The sequence below is a fragment of the Myotis davidii genome, unplaced genomic scaffold, assembly GCF_000327345.1.
Source record: "Myotis davidii unplaced genomic scaffold, ASM32734v1 scaffold1, whole genome shotgun sequence".
Taxonomy (NCBI): Eukaryota; Metazoa; Chordata; class Mammalia; order Chiroptera; family Vespertilionidae; genus Myotis; species Myotis davidii.
Window position 1 is genome coordinate 7,568,489 of NW_006294681.1, and position 22,588 is coordinate 7,591,076.

Here is a 22,588-nt window from a genome sequence, read left to right on the forward strand (position 1 = left end):
TTCCTTTCCATTTGCCTGAAAGATATTTTTCCATCCTTTCACTTTCAGTCTGTGCGAGTCCCTTCTACTGAGGTGGGTTTCTTGTAGACAGCAGATGTATGGGTCATGTTTTTTTATCCATTCAGCCACTTGATGTCTTTTGGTTGGAGCATTTAGTCCGTTTACGTTTAAAGTTATTATTGAAAGGTACTTGTTTGTAGCCATTTCTTTTTTTGTGTGGCTGTTTTCTTTCTGAGCTTTTTATTTCTTCTTTTTATACCAGACCATTTTGGCTCTGTCTCTTGAATCACTTTCTCTTTTCGTCTTCCACCGTCATTTTATGTTTCTTTAGTTCTGCTTGTTTAGACAGAAATTCTTAAGCCCAGTCTCTGATCTTCTCTGTTGCTCATTGGAACTTTCTTCTTCTTGTATTTGGTTACTGATCATAGATTTCAACTCTTTCTGTTTAAAGATCTGGATGCTATACATGTCGAAGGGCTCAATTCAGGGATTCTGTCACTATTGCCATCCATGCACCACTCAATAGTTACCCTACATGGAAAAATATGGAGCTGTTGATGTTGAATAGTAAGAAGAACCCACACCAGGGAGTGAGAGTAAAATTTTGCCACTAATTATAATTAGGTATGTGACATTGGAAAAGGTATTACATTTCTTCCTGTTATCTCATTTATAAATTGAAAGAGAATGACAATCACTGATTTTTCAAACTTTGTTAAGGCTGTGCTATGCTTTCTTAAAGTGAAATCTTAAGGGAACATTAATAAAAATTATTAAAGTGGAACTGCTTTGTTCAACACGGTGGCTGCTTGTCACTGCTGTTACCTCAGGAGCAATCCCTGGAACATCTCAGTGGATCTCCTTGAGGCTCATGTAATTAAAACTCCAGGCTACCTAAAGGCTTCATCTCAATTCTATGAAATCTGTGGTTCCCAATTCTATGAAGTGCCTTAGTTTTTAGGAGCTTAAAAATTACTGGGAAAATCAGTCAGCCAACTGCTGTTAAATAATGGTTTGGGTTTTTAAAAACTGTGTTTATTGATTATTTGGCTCTTTTGTCAACAAACTCTGCAGCTTGGCACGTGTTCTCTATATAAACACAAGAAAAGATCACTGGCACTGATAAGAACAGGTAAATAGGTTGAGGAGACAAGTGAACAAGTGTATGTTAATACTAAATACCAGTGGAACTTTTCTTGAGAGATGGAGATATTTTGCTATATGCATATATCAATGGGATTCTGGGGAAAAGTATTTTTCTTTTTAATAAATAACAGCAACCATTTCTTAAATGTATATTTTTTAACATATTAAATCCTAACTATAGCCCTCCAGAGTCCTTAGTGCTGCTCATAGCCATAGATAAAAGTCATGTGACAGATTGTTCTTTCATTCAGTAAAATAATGCCTTCAGAATTTTACCAAATATCAATCTTCTTTAAGAGCACCTAAGCAATTAGGACATCTTTCAAACAATGTTTGAGCACAAACTCCTTTACTGCAAATAAGTAAATGATGTTAAAAAAAAAGAGATGTGTGTGAATCAGAGTTTAAAAGGGGAGGACAGGTCAGTAAGTTAAGAAAATCTTTCTAAAGGAAATAAGTTGAAATAAAGGATGACAGAACAGAAGCCGAGAGGGAAGAAGAAAGGAAGAAGGGGGGAAAAAACGGAGATAGCTTCAAAAACTTAGGGGCCTGAAGGAAGATGTCTATCATTGTGTATACTTGTGTGACCTGAAAAAAGTTGCTTTTTCTCTTTGTGCATCGGTTTCATTAATTGTAAAGTAGACATAAGAAGGATCTCCCTGCCCTTACCAATTTGGCTCAGTGGATGGAGCGTTGGCCTGTGGACTCGAGGGCCCCAGGTTCGGTTCTGGACGGGGGCATGTGCCTTGGTTGCGGGCACATGCCCAGTGGAGGGTGTAGATGGTTCTACAAAAAACAGCAACTCTCAAACAAAATGTCAAAACAAAAAAACCAGTTTGAGGTGACAAACATTTTATTCTTTACAGTAACATTTTCTAATTTTTATATTTCAAAATTATTTATGTGCTTTATTCACACTGTCATCACAATAACCCTCAGTGGTCGACAAACTCATTAGTCAACAGAGCCAAATATCAACAGTACAACGATTGAAATTTCTTTTGAGAGCCAAATTTTTTAAACTTAAACTATATAGGTAGGTACCCTGTTATTAACTTAATTAGGGCACTCCTAAGGCTTAGGAAGAGTCACACTGAAGGGGCCAAAGAGCCGCCTGTGGTTCGCGAGCCGCAGTTTGCCGACCACGGCTCTAAGGTAACAAGGGCAGATCTCAATATCCCACTTCAAGGGAAACAAGAAGCCTTGAGGAGGCACACACTTGCTCAGTGTTTAATGATTAGTAAGGTACTGACCATGAATTGGAGCCAGTGTTCCCTGGTTTTAAATCCAGAGGTTTTCCTCATGTGCACCTGAGGAAATCCTAAATGCTCTTCCATCCCATAAAGAGTGGGTCAGGAATTGACATAATGAGGACACATCTCAGTATTTGCTCTAAAGAGGATGAATGTGAACAAGTTCTTTATCTCATGGACGCAGAGTAAGGACAGTGTTAACACTCTGTGGTGTCTTGAAGGTCATTGCTCTCTTCTTCATTGGTACTTGTTTTCTTATAGTTTTTGTGTCTGAAATGAAAGAAACGGGTGGCAGAATTCATTGTAAGTATTGGATATGGTGGCAAATAAGTAACAATCCAACTTATTTGTACTTCATTGGGCAGTTATCAATCACCCTCATCATCTCGCAGCAATCTGTTGAAGTGGCTTGCTAAATTATTCTCATCATTGATAAGTGCCGAGAAGCTGAAAAAAATATAAGTAAATTTCACAGATGTACACCCAAGAATAGTGTCATGATTCCTTGCATTGGGGTCCTATTTTTAAAGAAAAAAATAATTCAGTTGCCAGAAATGACTCTGTAACCAAAACTCACGTGTTAAATTTCCAGGGATTCTTTTTTTAATTCTCACCCAAAAATATTTTTCCATTGATTTTTAGAGTGGAAGAGAGAGGGAAAGACAGACAGAAATATCAGTGTGAGAGAAGCACATGGATTGGTTGCCTCCTGCATGAGAACCAACCAGGGCCCGGGACAGGGAGGAGCCTGCAACTGAGGTATGGACCCTTGACCGGAATCGAACCCAGGATCCTTTGCTTTATCCACTGAGCCAAACTGGCTAGGGCAAATTTCCAGGAATTCTTACTGAAAATCCAGCTCTCAACTTTTTTAAGGCTCAGACCTAGAGCCAGTACAACTTTACTTCTAGTACATTCAAATGGGTATGATGAGTCACAGGACCAAGCAGGTTCAACGTCAAATATTTGACTACTAAAATCAGTATTCACCATATCATCATTTATACTGGGATTTTTCAACCATGTTGAAAAATAAGTTATTCTTTTCAAGTTCATCACATGATTAAAATAATTGATTTATCAAAGAAAAGCTAACAACAACAACAACAACAAAAACAATGCCCTATTTCTTACCTTCTTTCTACATCCTGTATAGTGTCTGGAAGTGGAAGGTTTAAAGTCTCTGGTAGGAAGTAGACACAGAAGGCAGCCACAATGGGGAAAGTTCCAAGCAGGATTGTTGGCAAGTGTTCAAAATACTGCCTTGTAATTAATGCTAGACTGCTCAGAGATGCGGCCAGACCAGAACTGAATATAATTCCAGCCTCTGCTCTGGACCTTGAAAATAAGAAAACATTATTTAAATAAATATTTGTCTTTTCTTAGAGACTTGTTTGTGAAGCCTTTCTTGACAACCTTAATACAAGGTCATCTTTCTCTCATTGGGTTCTGTTGGTTTAAAGTATGTGTATGGTATCTTGTAAGTAAAGACAAGATATAATAGTTATAATTTGCAATTGTTCTTATTTTCTACTTTATAGTGCTTCAGGGATTCCACCTTCGGCTGAAAATGAAATCTAAATGCCCTACTGTGGTCATTACTATGTTGCCAACTTTGGTGCTCATGATAATGTTTCTCCCCTTAAATGTTAAATTTCAATTACACTGGCCTTTTGAGTTTCTAGACAACATGTGGTAGAAGTTTGTTTGTTTGTCTATTTTAGCTAACTCTACATGCTGGCTCTTGGATCACATATTTATATGTTTTACTTATACGTTTTACGTTGACTGGTAGTAGAGCGCGGGACACGTATTAATACGTTTTTTATAGACTAGTGGTAGAATGCGGGTGACGTATAAATACATAAACTAAAGTTATTGTGATTTTACTGAACGTTGCCATTTGCGCAAATAATTAGCAAAAATGGCCTGCGCCACCTGTTAGCGCGATAAAAACTACCCGCAAACAATGTGTTAATTACAGTGGGGCCTTAACTTACGAGTGTCCCAACAAACGAGTTTTTCGAGATATGAGCCATCTCTCAGCCGATTTTTTGCTTTGAGTTGAGAGCTAAAATTCGGGTTACGAGCCAGCTTCAGATACCCCACCGCTAGTTGGTGCAGCGAACATCACAGTGAACGCTACATCAGCCCAGCATCACGTGTCTCACTCGTTCACAATTGATTTGACATACCAGTAATTTCAGTTACAAGCTCCGTCACAGAACTAATTAAACTCGTAAGTCAAGGCCCCACTGTATATCACATATATAATTATGTGCCTTTTGTTACTGCAGATAAATTACTTTGTAACCCTGTTTTTCTCAATGATTTTGAAATGCTTCCACTTTGGAATATTTGTTATCTCAAGAGAATATTATTCCTTTATCTATGAATTTACTCAGTTCTGTTAAGTGATTATCATGAGTTTCATACAGAGTCCACTAATATTTAGTGTATTCACATTCACTTTTATAAAAGATTAGATAGATCTCTAACAATAAAAACATGGGTAGAGTCCTGGCCTGTGCCGCTCAGTAGTTAGAGTGTCGGCCCATGTAACAAAGGATCATGGGTTCAATTCCTACTTAAGGGCACATACCTGGGTTGCAGGTTGTGTCTTTCATACATCAATGTTTCTCTCTCTCTCTCTCTCTCTCTGTCTTCCCTCCCGCTCTCCATTCCACTCTCTCTAAAAATCAGTAGAAAAATTATCCTCCAGTGAGGAGTAACAAACAAAGAATGGGTAGAGGTTTTACAAGGTGACATTGAGTCTGAAGTCCCATAAAACTTGCATTGCTTTGGTTTATGATATATTGTGAAACCTTTTGAGTGATTAGGATGTTACAATGACCAGATATAGTTTTCTAGTAATGATTCAGTTAAAATTATGTTGTAGTTTAAATTCTGAGCCAAAATTCAAAAATATTTAATTGTGTCTATGGGATTGAGCACTAAGGGAAAAATTTAGCTGTGTAAGACAAAGGCAGGATGGAATTGTAGCAGTGGTCGGCAAACCCATTAGTCAACAGAGCCAAATATCAACAGTACAACAATTGAAATTTCTTTTGAGAGACAAATTTTTAAACTTAAACTATATAGGTAGGTACATTGTTATTAATTTAATTAGGGTACTCCTAAGGCTTAGGAAGAGCCACACTGAAGGGGCCAAAGAGCTGCATGTGGCTCGCGAGCCGCAGTTTGCCGACCACGGATCTAGTGAATAAAATCATAGCGTGATTTTAGAAAGAAAGCTTAGTAGGTGTTTGATGAATGTGTTTGTGGAGGTGAGAGGGATTCAATGGAAAATCTCTGGGGACGAGTAGTTATGATTACTTTAAAAAATATCAGAATTTTGAGAAAATATTCTAGACTAACTGTGGGTAATCATAATTTTTGCCAAGGATGGTGTTTACTTTTTTTTTTATCCCTCACCCAAGGAATTTTTTCCCCCATTCCTTTTTAGAGAGAATGGAAGGAAGGGAAGGGAAGGGGGTGGGGAGAGAGAGAGAGAGAGAGAGAGAGAGAGAGAGAGAAGACACATCAACTTGTTGCCTTCTGCAGGAGCCCCAACTGGCTGGGGATCAAACCTGCAACTCAAGTACATGCCCTTGACCAGGAATCAAACCCAAGATCCTTCAGTGCGCATTCTAATGCTCTAACCACTGAACCCACTGGCCAGGGCCCAAGGTTGGTTTTTAAATTGCCATGGTAATTAGTTGAAGTTTCTTTGAGTACAGACTTCACTTAGACTTATTTAAGTATCTAGCTAATTCCAGGAAACTCTCAATTTTAGTCTTAGTAAGGAGAGTTCAGTGGCTTACCTGAGCCCTGTGGGTATGAGTTCATGATTATAGATCATATTCATGCTCAAGTATATTGCCATCAATCCTTTTCCCAACATAGCAAGTCCAAGGCGTATGTAAGGCATGTCTGTGAGGTTAAGGGAATATCATTAGTGTGCTTAAGTCAATATGATGAAGCACATAAATTACCTGGCATTTATATCCTCATTTACCATTGATTATTTGTAATGGCCCCTTTTTAATGAGTATATATAACATTAAGAATATTTTTATTGATTTTTAGTAAGGGTGTAATATTTTATATCATTGTTAAACCAGTATGTATAATTATTTTGTTCGGTCCAGAATGATGACAAAGTTAATGACGATGATTAGAAAAACAGCTTTATGTAGGGGTAGGAAATGTGTGATATTTTTCATTCTTCTCTACAATTATGAGATTATAATTTTCCCCTGTTCTGACATTGTTTAGATTACTTCATTTTCCAATATTATATTCTTGGAGTCAGAATTTGGAGCCACTTTAAAATTCTCTCTAGAGCTCCAGATAAACTGCTGCTAATGCATTTGCATGTAATTTGAATGTAATTGAAGGGCTTCTAAGGAATGACAGTTCTGTTTGACTTTGGATAGACAGAAGAGACACAAGAATTTCTCCCAGTTAAGTGTGATGTTTCTGAAAGTACCATATATCCTTTACTGCCATTGGTATTTGCAAAGAGAAGGAATGAAGAGGTGAGTGGTTTCTATACTTATTGATAATATATTTGGGTTCTCAAACCATTGAGAAAATTAGGTTAGATTTCAGAAAAGTCCATTGACTGTAGGTTTTCCTGAATATGACAAAAATGTAATAGGGACTTCTATAAAGTCAAAGATATTAACGTTAAATAAATCCTTGTGTTACGTGCAAAGTGTTTAAATAGTTCCTCTCAATGGCCTGAAACCCGAGTTCCCATTTATCTCAGCTAAAATTCAAATACTTACCAGACTCTAAACACCAAAAGACACAAATTTTCCTTGCACCAGCTATATAATTCACCATGTTGTTATCAGAAAAAAAATGAGGAAATACTTCCTTCCATAATTAACCTTGATCTTCAATACCAGATCTTCCATTGTGTTCTTGATTGTACCCCTTCTTGAATTATTAAAGATTTTGATATTTTTTATAATGTCTCTATTCCAACTGCTAAATTTCTCATTACTTAGAACATATGTAGGAAATTATATATATAATTATTTTATGTATTATATATCATATGCCATATATCATATATTGTGTATATTATATAGGATATATATTATATATATATATCCTATCTAATAATAGACAAACATGGTAATTAACCATACCTTTGCTACTGTCGCCATTGGCTGATCAGCATGATATGCAAATTAACCACCAACAAAGATGGTGGCTAATTTGCATACTGCAGGCAGATCAGGACACCGAGAGCCACCATCCAGGCCCCTGTGTGCGACCCCAGGAGCCTCCGGAAAGCCAGGCCTCAGGCAAGGTGGCCCCCCCGGGACCCAGGAGCCACCTTGCCTGCAGCCCATGATCGTGATCAGAAAGCCGAGCCATAGGCAAGTCAGCCCCCTGGGACCCAGGAGCCCATGACGAGGTCTGCAGGTCAAGCTATGAGGGGGAGGGTTGGGGGCGGAAGGAGCTACAGGAGCAGCTCTGGCCGGAGACTGAAGACTCCCACCAGAGCAACACACACACACACACACACACACACATATATACATACATATATATACACACATATATAATTTTCTAGTCTTAAAGCTTCTATACATACACATGCACATGCATCTTGAACATGGATTCTGATCTTAATTTTAAAATAATTTTCATTGATATTTTCTAGGAAACTCAAATATATACTCTAAACTCTTTATTAACTTAAATTACCTATTGCACTGCTGCCTATTTTACTAGAATCCTTTCTCATCCTTTACACATTTCAATTTGACCAGGACCGTTTCAATTTACTCCTTTTGAACTTGCATAATTAATAATAATGGCATTTCCTTTTCACACTCAAGTGTGCTTCCGTTGAAATGATAAATTATATAGCCACCCTAAGCCAAAGGCGCATTCCCCAAGCCTTCTTCCCTTGTTTTTCCATTTCAGTGAATGGAGATAAAATTCTACCAACTGCCAAGTGGGAAAACTAGGGCTCCTGCTTAACTGGTCCTCACATTCTCTCACATGCTGACCATTCCACATGCTGTGCTGATTTTGTCTTCTCTTTTCCACTTGGGATCTCTACTATGTCCTACCAGTGACATAGTAGAGATCCCAGTGTATATATTTCCAAATAACCCAGAAAAAGAACTTCTTTTACCATTGGCCAATACATTTAATGATGCTTTTAAACAGTTCCACAAAGTAAGTTTCTCCATAGTAGAACACATATTTTATTGATTACTTTTATCAGTAATCCAGCCCTATAAAAAATTTGTGATGCTGAGAATAATGTTTCTTGAAGAGAAATAAATGTAAGATTTATGTTTGAATATATAATAGACATATTAATTAAATTAATGTTAATTATGTAATGTATAAATTCAGATATATAATTCAATTAAAGTTTATAATATATCAACTTATATAAAGAAATCAATTTACTCAAGATGATTTGGCTCAGTGAATGGAGCATTGGCCTATGGACTGAAGGGCCCCAGGTTCGATTCCAGTCAAGGGCATGTATCTAGGGCAGACTCTTCCCCAGCCTGGGCCCTGATCAGGGTTCATGCAGGAGGCAAACTACCCATGTGTTTATCTCTCTTCTACTATAAAACTCAATGGAAAAATACCTCATTCTCAGGTGAGGATTAAAAAAAAAATCAATTGTACTTTATATCAACTATATTTATAATCTACATCTATATGATCTAACTTATTCTATATTATAGTCTATAATAATATAGTTTATATAGTGTCATAATATTTATATATAGGTATTGCTAAATACAAATATATGTTAAACTCTGATGTATTATTATTAACTTGATATTAACATACCTTGATCATGCCACCATGCTGCAATGAAGTTATGTCCACAGATGAATTGGATCAGTACATTAAACACTAACAATTTTTTTTAGATAGCACTATCAAAATCCTCAAACATTTTTCTGAAAACTGTCATTCTCACCTTTGGGCACGAATATATTGATTAAGATACAAAATCCACCTAAGAAAAGAGCAGAAGCGATTGAAGGCCGCCGTTTAAGGAACTTCATTACAAGGAAAGAAAGACTTTTTGATGGGAAGTCCACAGCTCCAAGGAGAGCCTGAGACAAGAACATATTGCTCCCTAAATTTTGTAAATCTGTCAACACTCCATGAACAAAGAAAACTGCAGAAAATCTGTAAAAGAGAATAGAAAATGAATGGACACTTTAAAAACACCTACATTTTGAATATTTATTATATTTTTTCATTGTAGATACACCATGCTTATGAAAATTATAGATACTATAAAAGTCAAAGAAACAGTGATATTATACCCCAATTCCACAAAAAGCACAAAGATCAAACGAAGTGGGAAAGATAGAGGTATTTGTGCTAAACTAACTATTTATTATTGAGGATAAAAGTTATCACTGGGATTTTCACTTCCAAGAGGTGGACTGTTACTCACTAAGGCTGGGTAAATGAGGCATAAGACTTATTTTACTTAGTGACTACTGACTTGCTCAACATAATTATCTATCTTTAATTTATACATGTTGTAAATCTTCTCTAAAGATATGTAGTTTACTTATTATAAGACTAGAGGCCCAGGGCACGGATTTGTGCACCAGTTGGGTCCCTCTGCCTGGCCTGCGGGGATCAGGCCGAAACCAGCTCTCTGACTTCCTCCGAGAGAGTTCCGGATTGCAAGAGGATGCAGGGCAGGCCGAGGGATCCCACTGGGGCTGGGGAGGGACCGCGGGAGGTTGGCCAGCCAGGGAGGGATGGAGGGAGGGCTCCAGTGCACATCCGGCCCATCTCGCCCAGTCCCGATTGGCACACCCCATCAACAAGCTAACCTACCAGTCAGAGCATCTACCCCCTGGTGGTCAGTGTGTGTCATAGCGATTGGTCGAATGGTCACATGAACAGTTGGACACAGCATATTAGACTTTTATTATATAGGATTAGTAGCTTTTACTGCATCTCTGTTCATCAGTTTCTGCATTTTTCAAATAACTGTCTTAGTATTTTTTTAGGGCTAAGTGATTTATGTCACAAAACCTGTAAGAAATGTAAGTGCTAAATAAAAATTAGCAAGTTTATAATTAAAATTATTAAACTAAGAAAAATAGTATCTCTTTATATAGATTGTTTTAAAATGTTTTTACAGTTGGCAAAGTATTATGTGATGGAAAAATGTTAACAGTACAGATTTACAGATGTTGCTATATTATAAGACAAGGAAAACAATAATTATAGGACACATTATTTTAAGGTATCATAGGGGCATCTAAAAATAAGGCCATACAAATATCTTGTTCATGTTTTCTGATGGCAAAGCAATTAAAACAGGTCAATTTTAAAAGTATAACAAGAAAATTTCTATTTTTAAAAATTCAAAACAGTTTTCAATAGTCCAGTCAGTGAAGAAATCTTAATATAATTTAGTAATTATTTTGAACTAAGCAATACAACACCACATAACACATTTGACATAGATAATGAAGTATTTACATCAGTGGTTCCCAGCATGGGGCACATGCCCCACTGGGAGGCAATTTGATTTTTAAGAGGGGCAATTTGAGAATGAATTTTTTGTATTTTTTATGGTTCTAGGGGCCTCATATACAGTGTATAAATATATATTTTGACAAATAATGTGTTTGTTGTCTATTATATTTGAAACTTTGCTATTTTTTCATATCCCTTCATATAATTGTCATTATTTTAACAATTTCTTCCTCACTACTTCAACTGTTGTTTCATTATGTTTTTTTTACATGGATACCATATTCTTTGGAAGCTTGGTTAGGGCAAGTTAATGGCCTTTTAGGCTTCCTCCATATGAATAGGAGTTCACTTTTTGAATAATAAGGATTATATGTCACAGGAGGATCATAAGGATTTTAGCAATGCTTAGGTGGGGCATGGCCAAAAAAAAGTTGGAAAGCATTGATTTGGACACAAGTTTCCAATTAGAATAAAAGGCATCAAACTAATTGATTTCAGTATCTTTTTATGGGAAGTAATAAGGAACACCAAATGAAGAAGGAAAAAATGCAATGAAGAGTAGTAATAATTAAATCAGAAATATAACAAAATAGAAGAATGATATTTGTGTATTTTGGTCTTTGCAAGATACTAAAAGTTCTCTCTCAGGATTAAGGGACTTACTTTAAATAAAATAAATTTTATATATGAGAACTTGTATCAATTTTAAATTAACATATTAAAATACCTGCTAATATAAAAGTATATTCATTTTGATTGCATAATATAAAAACCATAATGATAATTAACTGTTCAACATGTTGATATCATGTTAAGACCACAGAGGTCTTTAGACATAATTTGTTTATATTTTTTGTACAGGATATATTTTTTTCACGTATACATTTATCCAGTCATTTATTTATATCAATATGGACACAGATTTATTGGGGGGGGGGTTAACCCAATACTTTTTTTTTATTCTGTTGCTCAAATTATTTTACCTTTGGCCATTAGGCACACTAAATGGGCTCCTGCTCCATTTGATATGATATATGATAGTCATTGTGTGTCTGCATTTTTTCCCCAGTTCTTCCTTTTTCTGATAGTACAAGTTTGTCTAGGCTCATGTATTTTCCAGCCCTAGTATTAGCCATTTTTCCAAGTGACCCTGTTATATGTGTGTGTGTGTGTGTGTGTGTGTGTGTGTGTGTTTGTGTTTAATTTATAAGAGAATGATGTTACATGTTACAAATTAAGAACTGGGCAGTAGGTACTCATAGTTATTGGAATGTCATTGTGGGTAGGTCCTCTTCTGACGGAGCAAGGAAATACATGCGTGTATACTAACCCAAGCCTATACACCTACCTCTATATCTGTTTGTATCTATATTAGTCTAAACATGAGTTCATTTGGGTATCTCCAAATCTAATCTAATACGAGGTCGTTCATTCTCGTCATCCTCTCTTGCTTATCTGTAATGTCCTTCTCTAACAATGAGAAACCTGGCTCTCATTCTCCACAAGCCATTGACTTACTTGTTCAATCCTAGTAAGTTCAGAAGTTTCAGGCTTGTTAACCTGTCTGCCTATGAGAAACAACTTTACTAATTGGAGTACATATAGTGCTTGTGTGCAGTTCCTTTTGTCCTTAGGCTTTCAGTTTCCACTCATTTCTGAAATTACTTAGTTCTACATCTTTTTTCCCATCCCCTTCCAGAGATTGTCATAGAGCTGTGATAACACTTAAATTCTTTAGGAGTCTGCATCTATTCAAAGTTCCCCAAACTCCTAATAGACTTCTTGAAAATTTTCATTTTAATTAAAATTCTGCATGTACTGTAAAGTTACATAGGTTTTAAAAAATGCATGGGGTGGGGGGCATGTATCTAACACCATAGCAATACACAGTTCAGAACAATTTCACGGTTCTAAGAAGCCAGTGCTTTGCCTAGTTAACCTCCCTCCCCTCCTCTTCAAACTCCTGACAACCATTGCTCTGTTTTCCTTCTCTATAGCTCTGCCAAGCTTTTTTTTTTTTAAGTATGATCTTTGCTACGCCTTGTCATCTATACTAATAAAAGGGTCATATACTAATTAGACCGGGGGACCTTCCAGGAGATTGGCCAGGGAGGGCAGTGGAGGGCCATGAGGCCAGCGGGGGGATGGCAGTTGGGGGCCATGAGGCTGGTCGGGGAGGCAGTTGGGGACCATGAGGCCAGTGGGGGAGGGAAGTTGGGGGCCATGAGGCTGGCTGGGGAGGGCAATTGGGGGTAATCAGGCCAGCGCGGGGGGGGTGTGTGTGCTGTTGGGGGCAAGCAGGCCTGCAGGCAGAGTCGTTAGGGGTGATCCAGCAGGCAGGCAGTTGAGCGGTTAGGAGCCAGCGGTCCAAGATTGAGAGAGGGATGTCCAACTGCCGGCTTAGGCCTGATCCCATTGGGATCTGACCAATACACGAGGTAGAAGGTGTAGTTCTAGAGGTTGTTATCTGAAAGTCACAGAATGAAGAGAAAAGACATACCTCAGGAAAAACAGCAGGAAGAGTGTCTTGCACATAATGGGACTTGCCATGACCTTTATTTTCTTGGAACTATGTTTGAGGAAAGTGAGTTCTTCTCTCATTGCAGATTGTAAAACCTTCAACGTGAAAGGAATTTGAAACATATTGAAAAGCATTAATGGAAAAGGAAAAAAAATGGGGAATTGCAGCAAGCCTTCATGATATAGTTTATATTCTCCTCCACATTATTTTATAATCCTACCTGGAAACAAAATAAATATAATTTCTTTGCTAAAGAAATGTGTTCTTAACTCTTGAAATTGTGCATTGCTCTATTATACATTATAAATTATTTTGAACTTTTTATGTCACTTGAAAATGTACAAATCCTGTGTGAAAATTAAGCAATTATGAATATTACTCCCGCTCTAAGGGGGGAGGAGTAAGACTGAATGAAGTAAAGTAACAAAGCATGTTGAACCTTATGCAACCTTAAATGGCTTCTGTTAATATCTTCATTTTATCACTGTGTATTACAGTATTCATGTATTTGTGAGTCTTTGAGCAGAACTAGTCAAGTGTATATTCCTGGGCTATTCTTTATGAATTAGGAATACTTCCAAGTCTTAGTTCATTGATGCAGTTGTAATATATTTTTCCATAAATATCCAGAAAGTGTCATATATCAATACTACTATGAGGAGAGAGAAGAAAACAGTGAATTTCTTCAAGTTTTTACTTTTTGTGGTACAATAACTTTATGTGTTGGAATCAAGTCCAATTGTGAAAACAACAACAACGCGTAATCCTTCTCATGAAGATTGCCTATGGCTTGCCCATTTGCATTACACTGCATTTAATGTATACACTATGATATTGAAATATAGGCTGTTGCTATTTAGAATCATATTATTCAATCATCATAGACTGCTAGCCTTGTAATCAGTTATTTAGTTATCAATCCATGCTGAAAAATTATTAATGGAGCTTTTCCTTTAGTAAAGAATCTTCTTTTAGTATCTGCCATTGGGCTGGGTTTTTCTAATTTGTCTCTTTAAATCAAAACCATGGTGCATAAAGACATTTGAGAGGAAAGATACTCTAAAATCTAACAAGGAATAATGAAAGATATTGGGGTTAATACCAGTTCCATCATCTAATTTCTAAGGGAGCTTTTCTGAACTCATGAATAACTTCCATACGTTCATTTTTCATAAGTCTATATAGCGTTATCTTCTTGTCAAATACAATATTCTATCAGACACGCTATCTCCAGCAGTGACTTTTTTTGTTGTTCTTTTCTGATAGGATTAATTGCATGGTCAAAAAGAGCTCAATATCTTTGTTTATATTTACGTTCATTTTCGGTTACCGTGGTTTGTTTGTTTTTGCTTTCATTGTGGTGGTACAGTTTATTTATATTGTTTGCCTCAATAAAGAAGAAACTTCAAGACATTCCTAATTTATTTTTCCTTACCTCAATATTCAGAGTCTCTTCAACATCTTTCTTCCCATTTGTATGGGCTACTTTCTTCATTGCTTTGAGTGCTTTTCCCAGCTTGCCAGTTACAATCAACCAACGGACAGACTCTGATGTCCACCTTTGTGAAGTAAGGCAGACGTTGAAATGGGAGAGGTCAATCCAAAATAAGATAAGACTTCAGAAAGACCTAGATTCCATTCAGTTGTGGTGGGATTCATGAGAACACGATGCCTCTCCAATTTGGAAGGGACTCAGGTTATTTTCCTGTCTCAACCTTTAACTCACTGTTAATTTATTTTTTAAAATTTTATCTTTGATATTTTATATTTATATTACTTTTAGATTTAAAAACAGCATTTCTGATTTTTGGACTTCTTAATTTTTAAAGCGAGATAGGTGTCACTGATGCCCCATAAGCTACTGTCCCCATTTTCTTTTCTTTTTTTCAAATCACAGGAACTACTGCCAGCTTCAGACAGTAAAGATCCCCCTACCTCAACCTTAATGGGGTTCCATCATGTCTCTTGCAAGCTTTAGTTTCTCCGTATTATTGTCATTAATTACTTCGAGTTTTGTTTTTCTCTAACAAATGTACTCCCTATTAATTATTTCCTTGACAGTGACAGTAATGTGTGTGTATGAACCCAAGAAAAATTATATTTTAAATTGCTTACATTAATTAATTTAATGTATTCCTTGAACTTTTAAGTTTTCTCTATTGAGTCCTTTTCTGCATTTTTTTTCTTAGCCCCATAAGGAGATGCAGAGTGACCAGCAGTCCATATTTATTTAAAAGCTTTCATGCCCGATCTTCACAAAGGAAACAAAGGCTACATACCATAGGGATAGGAAAAACACAAAGTAAGGCACTGAAATGGACAACTGTAGCATGCGCCAGTCTCGGAAGACATAAGCCAGTCCAGGTAGTACCATCTGTCCAGTGCTTAGAAGCAGAGACCTTATTGTTATAATCACGGGTGTGACATTAGATGGCAGCCATTCTATAACTTAAAGAAAATGCATTGACATAAATCTAATAAACAGTGAGAGAAAAACATGACAAAATTAGCTAAGAGAAGACAAAAATGTCAAACTTACGGAGTACAAGAGTATTGGTGAATATGGTTCCCGTTGACATTGCCAAAAGAAATCGAATTGTACAGTAAATTGGGAAGGTTGGGGCAAAAATTGAACCAGTGCCCAGTAGTGCAGACAACAGGGAAGAAGCCAACAACACAGGTTTCCGGCCAAATCTAAGAGGAAACCAATAGAATGAACAAACAATCTAAAAATATAAGTCTATAGACCATTGTACAATTGTATGAATTATTCTGAGAATTTCCATCTTGGGACATGACGGCTCTTCTGTGTTCTTTTTTTCTCATGACAGGTATCCCATTATATGGCGAAATTCTAATAAATAGACCCCTTCCCCAAAAGAATAAGTTCTGTGTGACCAGAATAGTTTTTACACATCATAAAACTATCAGTATTTAGTTATGTATGGAAAATAACAGCTTTTAGTGATGGTTCATTGGACAAACAAATCTGATTCATAAAGTTTCCCCTATCTTCTGAATAACTTTATCAGGTCATAATATTTCTTTCACCATCCTCCATAAATTCTCTATTTATTCATTGATAAGGGTTTCTATATATATTCATTTATCACGTTCTGACTAACCAGTTAATATATTTGCACAGTGTTTTTCTAAATATTTTTATTATGTCTAAAATATCAATAACTCAAGTATGTTTTGCTTTATAAAAGATACTATCTAAATTCCTTAACATGGAGTTAAAATCATTTCAAAATCTTGGTTTTTGTATGAAATTTTGCTCCTTGTACTTTACCCAATTATTTTTCTATTTTATTTTCAGTGAATCTTCCTCTAAAACTTCTTTGTTATTTTTAGCATTACACCATTAATTTTACTTCTTGATTTATTAGCTAATATATAAGCCTAAATGTAACTGTCATAGTCTTTGTGATATTGTAGCAGATGATACTGGTGCCTTGCCAATCGTTATTACTCAATGTTCTCACACCTTTAATGTCTTCTGAGGCCAAGCAGCCGTTTCCTATGCCAAAGAGCTTTCTCTGACCACAGTAATGTAGTTGTTTGGCACAGGGAAGATTCTAAGTGCCAGGATATCTTCTTTACTTTATAGGTGGCATTACTCTGAGGCATGCTTACCGTTTCCCAGAAGACCACAAAGGGATTGATCCTCAGGTTCCCATATGGTAACCTGCTTAGTAATATTATGTCACTTTCCTTCCCCTCCCCACTTACCTCTTCATGCATCCTTGGATCCCATCCCAAATAAAACCTTGCACACAAATCATCCTAGAATTTGATTCAAAAGCAACCCAAACTAAATCTGAAGCCTTCCCTTTCAAATGATGAAGGTCTCTCCTTCAACACTGTTTGGCATTTAGTCTGAATCCAGACTGCGACTATGTAGAATATCCACTTTCTTAATAAGGCTGCTTTTGTCACTTTCTAGGTCTTCAGCCTTAAATGTTGTAATCTTAGAGAATATATGCATTATGTATTTTGGGGTCACTTATGAATCAAAATATGAGACTTACTTGTCAGAAATATAGCCACCTAGAAGAGATCCCAACATGAATCCTGCCATAAACATGGACTGTGACCATAATTTGAGTGACTTTGATTTACATACTAAATTCCACTGGAAAAAAGAGAATTAGATCAAATGTCACAAACAATATGAAACTGAACATGCAAGTTATAAAATTATTTAGTATGAGATAACAAATCATTTTGATGACCTGTACTTGAAAAATGGGAGATGTATGCTTAAAATATATTTAAAAGTTGCAAAGTACTTTATAATATAGTATAAGTACATTTCATAAATGCTCATTTTGTTCTGAGTACTATGAGAAGCTAATACATGCTTTGTTAAAGATTTGAGAAACTATGGAGGGCAAAGAGATATGGTACACATACTTCTGGGATTAATGGAGATGAGAATAAAAGTGAAATGTTAAGGTGATATGTTAATGGAGGAACTAAAATAATCTGAAAGGACAGAAGTTTTTTCTATGAGAAAGTGTAATAAATCTATAACTTGATGCCAGTATGAAAGGGATGGAAAGACTGTGAGGAAAGGGTGAGCATCGTAAGTGTTCTTTAGGCTAAAAGGAGTCAACTCTATTTTATGCCATTGAATTTCATTCCGTTCACGAGAGTTGCCAGTAGTTACAGGGAGAATTTCTGGAGAGCAAATAACTGTAAGATGATATTAAAATGGAGAGATCTTATATTTCAGATCATTCAAATTATTTACTGGAATACAGATAACGAACTAAGACAAATAATTTGATATATTTAAGTACTATAGCATGATTGGATTTCTGTTTAGAAAAAGAAATTTTGTGATAGTGTTTAAAACATATCAGAGGAGAATAAATATGTAGGGGAGTAAAAGTAAAAGGCTATTCAAATAATGGGATACAGTTGTTTGTGATTTGACTGGTGTGATAGCATTTAGAAGTGGAAATATCAATTTAGACACACATATACGTTTTATAATAAGATCATTAAAATTTTGATTAAAAAGATAAAGGGAAGAAAAAATTAATTATGGCCCCAGATATGTGATCTGAATAAGTAATGTTTAAAATTTACATTTCTGAGAGGTGCAACATTGAGTAGCAAATTCTAGTAGGAAAATACATTAGATCAAGGTGTTTTTAAGGCATTCAAATGGATATTTACAATAGGTTATTTTATATTTCAAGTAGTTTCACTGATTTCTTATACTAGAAATCTTAAATTTTGAATTAAGAAATGAAAGAAATAATGAGGTGGCAGTGGAGTAAGGTGGAAACCACACTCACCTCCTCCTAGGACCAAATCAGAATTACAAGTAAATTTTAGAACAATTATCTGAATAGTCAACTGAATCCTAGCTTAACAGAAGGCTTAAAACCAAGGATTTACAGAAGACACATCGAGACTGGTAGGAAAGGTGGAGACACAAAATGGTTGCCAAAATTCGGAGACAAAGAAACACATCCCGAATGAAAGAACAGGAGAAATCCCCAGAAAAAGAACTAAATGAAAGGGAGGCAAACCATCTACTAGCTACAGAGTTCAAAACAATGGTTATAAGAATGCTCAAGGAAATTAGGATAAGAATGGATAAACTCAATAAGGACATAAACAAAGAGATAGTAAAAATAAAACAACACATAGAAATCATAAAAAAGAATTAGTCAAAAATGAAGAATACAATAGCTGAAATGAAGACTTCACTAGAAGAAATCAATAGCATATGACATGGAGCAGACAATCGAATCCGTGATTTCGAAGATAAGGGAGCAGAAAATGCCCAGTTAGAGCAGCAAAATAAGGAAGGAAGGAAAAAAAGGGAAAAAGAAAGGAAGAAAGTAAGAAAGTTAGTTAGTTCAAAGGACCTCTGAGACAGCATCAAGTGTAACAACTTCTGCATCACAGGGGTTCCAGAAAGAGAAAAGAGAGAGAGCATGGGATTGAGAACCTATGAGGAGAATAATAATTGAATACCTTCCTAATATGGTGAAGGAAAAAGTACAGGAAGCACAGAGTCCAAAACAAGATGAACTCAAAGAGGTCCATCCCAAAACATACCATAATTAAAATGGAAAAGGTTAAAGACAAAGAGAATATGATATTTAAAACAGCAAGAGAAAGATAGTTACCTACAAGGATCTCACAGAAGACTGCCAACTGATTTCTCAATAGAAACATTCAAAGGAATAGGCATAAATACTCAAAGCAATGAAAAGCAAGGACCTACAACCAAGACTGCTCTACACAGAAAGGCTATCATTTAAAATTGAAGGAGAATTATAGAGCTTCCCAGACAAGAAAAAGCTAAAGGAGTTTATTATGACTAACCCAGTATTATAAAACAAAACAAAAACATAAAGGGACTTCTTTAAGAAGAAAGAAGAGGGTATAGGAGGATAAATGGTGATGAAAGGAGATTTGACTTTGGGTGGTGAGCACACAATACAATATACAGATGATTTATTATAGAATTGTACACCTGAAACCTATTTAATTTTATTAACCAGTGTCAGCCAAATAAATAGAAAAAAAACAAATTCAACTAAAGGCAAAAACAAACAAACATGCAATACTCAACTTTTTATCAAGGGCATTGGCCTCTTTTCCTTTAGATTGTCAAATTAAAAAAATGACAACAGCCAACACAACAATAGCTGTCCAGTGGGAATGAGTCAAAATTATACCTATTTTTGTCAGATTGGCAAAAATATATTTCTTGGTGTGATGCAAATTTTGGTAATTAGCTTATGTGTGCTGTTAGATGCAAAAAGGTTGAAAAATGCTGTTAGGTTATCTGGCATCTCACAAATGCAGCCACTATGGAGGTTAATAAAAAAATTAAAGCCCTAGCCAGCTTTGCTCAGTCGATAGAGCATCGGCCTGTGGACTCAAGGGTCATGGGTTTGGTTCCGGTCAAGGGCATATGCCTGGGTCGCGGGCTCGATCCCCAGTAGTGGGTGTGCAGTAGGCAGCCAATCAATGATTCTCTCTCATCACTGATGTTTTTATCTCTCTCTCTCCCTCTTCCTTCCTCTCTGAAATCAATAAAAATATTTTTAAAAAAGTAAAAATGGACCTGCTTTATAACCCAGCAACTCCAATTCTGGAAATATATTCGAAGAAACCCAAAACATTAGTCCAAAAGAACATATGCACCCATGTGTTCCTTTCAGTGTTATTTCCAATAGCCAAGATATGGAATCACTCCACATTCCCATCAATGGACAAGTGGATAAAAAAGTGGAATTACTACTTTATGACTATTAAAAAGAATGAAATCTTACCATTTGTGACAGTATGGATGGAATTACTAAGGGAAATAAGTCAGTCAGAGAAAGATAAATACCATGTTGTTATTTATATGTAGAATCTAAATAAAGTAGCAAAATTAAAACAGGCCCATATATACTGAGAGCAGACTGATGGTTGGCAGAGGGAAGGCAGTTAGTGAGACTGGGGAAAAAGTGAAGGGATTATGAAATATAAATTTGGAGTCACAAAATATTCCTAGCAGTGTAAAGTACAGCATAGGGAAAATAATAATATTGTAATAACTATGTATGGTGCCAGGTGGCTACTAGAAATACTTGGAGGAAAACTGTGTGAAGCCTATGATTATCTAACCCACTATTCTGTACAATTGAAACTTAATACAGAATAATATGAATATAAATTGTCATTGGAAAATAAAATTAAAAATCAAACAGAAAGTAAATAATAAAAAGAAACAGTATTCTAATGAAAAATACTTTGTCAAGTGCAGATGCACTAAATCAACAGAATTTCCCAAGGAATGGAGGTAAATTGTAGGCTCAGTAACATTAATTGATAAAGTTTAAATTTGGCAACATATTTTAACAATGGCATTGACAAACTAGAACTGTGGGAAAAAGTAGAATTCATGATGAACAAATAATCTTTTATATCCTCTGAAAATCTGTTTAGGAAAGTAAAGTTTCTTTATGAACTCTTCTTAATTTCCATAATAAATATTTGTCAGTATTCAGTTATCTTAACAAAAATGATGTGTTTTTTATTTTGAATCTGCATGTCATACCAAGTTAGATACAATTGATGAAAACCACAAGTCTGCCACTTACCAATTGTTTTAAAGAGACATTTTATATTGCCTGAGATTTAGTTGCCTATTCATAAAATGTGAAGCTAGCTAACCCAAAGGATTAATGTAAAATTTACTAAATATTTCCTTCTATTGAGCTCTTTAATAACATATTGAGCTCTCAAATCTTTTGTGTGGTATTAAATTTAATAATTTTGACATCCCTAGTAGGTAATGTTTTAATTTTGCTTTGGAAATGTTAATTTATCTTTGGAAACGTTAAGATCACATGTAAGTAATTGCCAAAGTAGGGACTCAAACATTGGTCTGCCTGCCTCTCAAAATGACTCTTTTCTACTATGATAGACTAAAAAACTAATACAGTCCCTGAGCAATAACATTGCAGCACATGTTTCCCTTTTCTTGTCCTTCACATATTTAAGTATTTTTGTTATCTGGGTGACATAGCCTAAGCCTAAAAGCATCATAAAAAAATTTAATTTAGTCTTATAAATGGAAAATTACTGATTGGTTGCCCTAACCGGTTTGGCTCAGTGGATAGAGCGTCGGCCGGCGGATTCAAGGGTCCCAGGTTCGATTCCGGTCAAGGGCATGTACCTTGGTTGCAGGCACATCCCCAGTGGGGAGTGTGCAGGAGGCAGCTGATCGATGTTTCTCTCTCATCGATGTTTCTAGCTCTCTATCCCTCCCTCTCCATTCCTCTCTGTAAAAAATTAATAAAATATATTAAAAAAATTAAAAAAAATTACTGATTGGTAATTTTTTTCTTTATTTCATACCTGGGTTACAGTAGTGGAGGTAAATATACTTTGGTCATAGATCCAACCATCCAAGCATGCTTCTATCTCCAGCTCAGTCGTATTTATGGCCAAATCACTGGAGTTTAAAAGTTGCCACTGGGTTTGACGGAACCGACGACATTGCTCTAGCTCATTGTTTGCTCCCATCGGGATGGAAATTCGCAGGAGGGCCTCCGTGGTTAGGTTTTCAGGATGCTTGCTTTCAGATGCGATGTTGTCAAGGAGATGAACATAGCAACGGTGAGCGAGC

The 22,588-nt window shown here is 36.0% G+C and overlaps 1 protein-coding gene across 1 annotated transcript; it reads right to left on the bottom strand.

Annotated features, from left to right (window-relative positions):
• Positions 1 to 2,767: 2,767 nt before the first annotated feature.
• On the bottom strand, positions 2,768 to 22,485 carry LOC102773927 (solute carrier family 22 member 10). The gene is made up of 10 exons (XM_006769124.1): positions 22,318 to 22,485; positions 17,466 to 17,569; positions 15,971 to 16,125; positions 15,711 to 15,873; positions 14,867 to 14,990; positions 13,411 to 13,526; positions 9,376 to 9,590; positions 6,224 to 6,332; positions 3,534 to 3,737; positions 2,768 to 2,846 (listed from the first exon to the last, which is right to left on the bottom strand). The coding sequence occupies exons 1-10, from the start codon at positions 22,483 to 22,485 to the stop codon at positions 2,768 to 2,770; spliced, it is 1,437 nt and encodes a 478-aa protein (XP_006769187.1).
• Positions 22,486 to 22,588: the final 103 nt, after the last annotated feature.

Bases quoted from the DNA above. Each gene is read 5' to 3' on its own strand.
- LOC102773927 (XM_006769124.1), bottom strand. From the start codon at position 22,485: ATGGGAGCAAACAATGAGCTAGAGCAATGTCGTCGGTTCCGTCAAACC. The intron at 6,333-9,375 runs GTGAGAATGACA...TTAACCTCACAG, and splicing joins CAATATATTCGTGCCCAAAG to ACATGCCTTACATACGCCTT. The intron at 3,738-6,223 runs GTAAGCCACTGA...CTTATTTTCAAG, and splicing joins CTCATACCCACAGGGCTCAG to GTCCAGAGCAGAGGCTGGAA.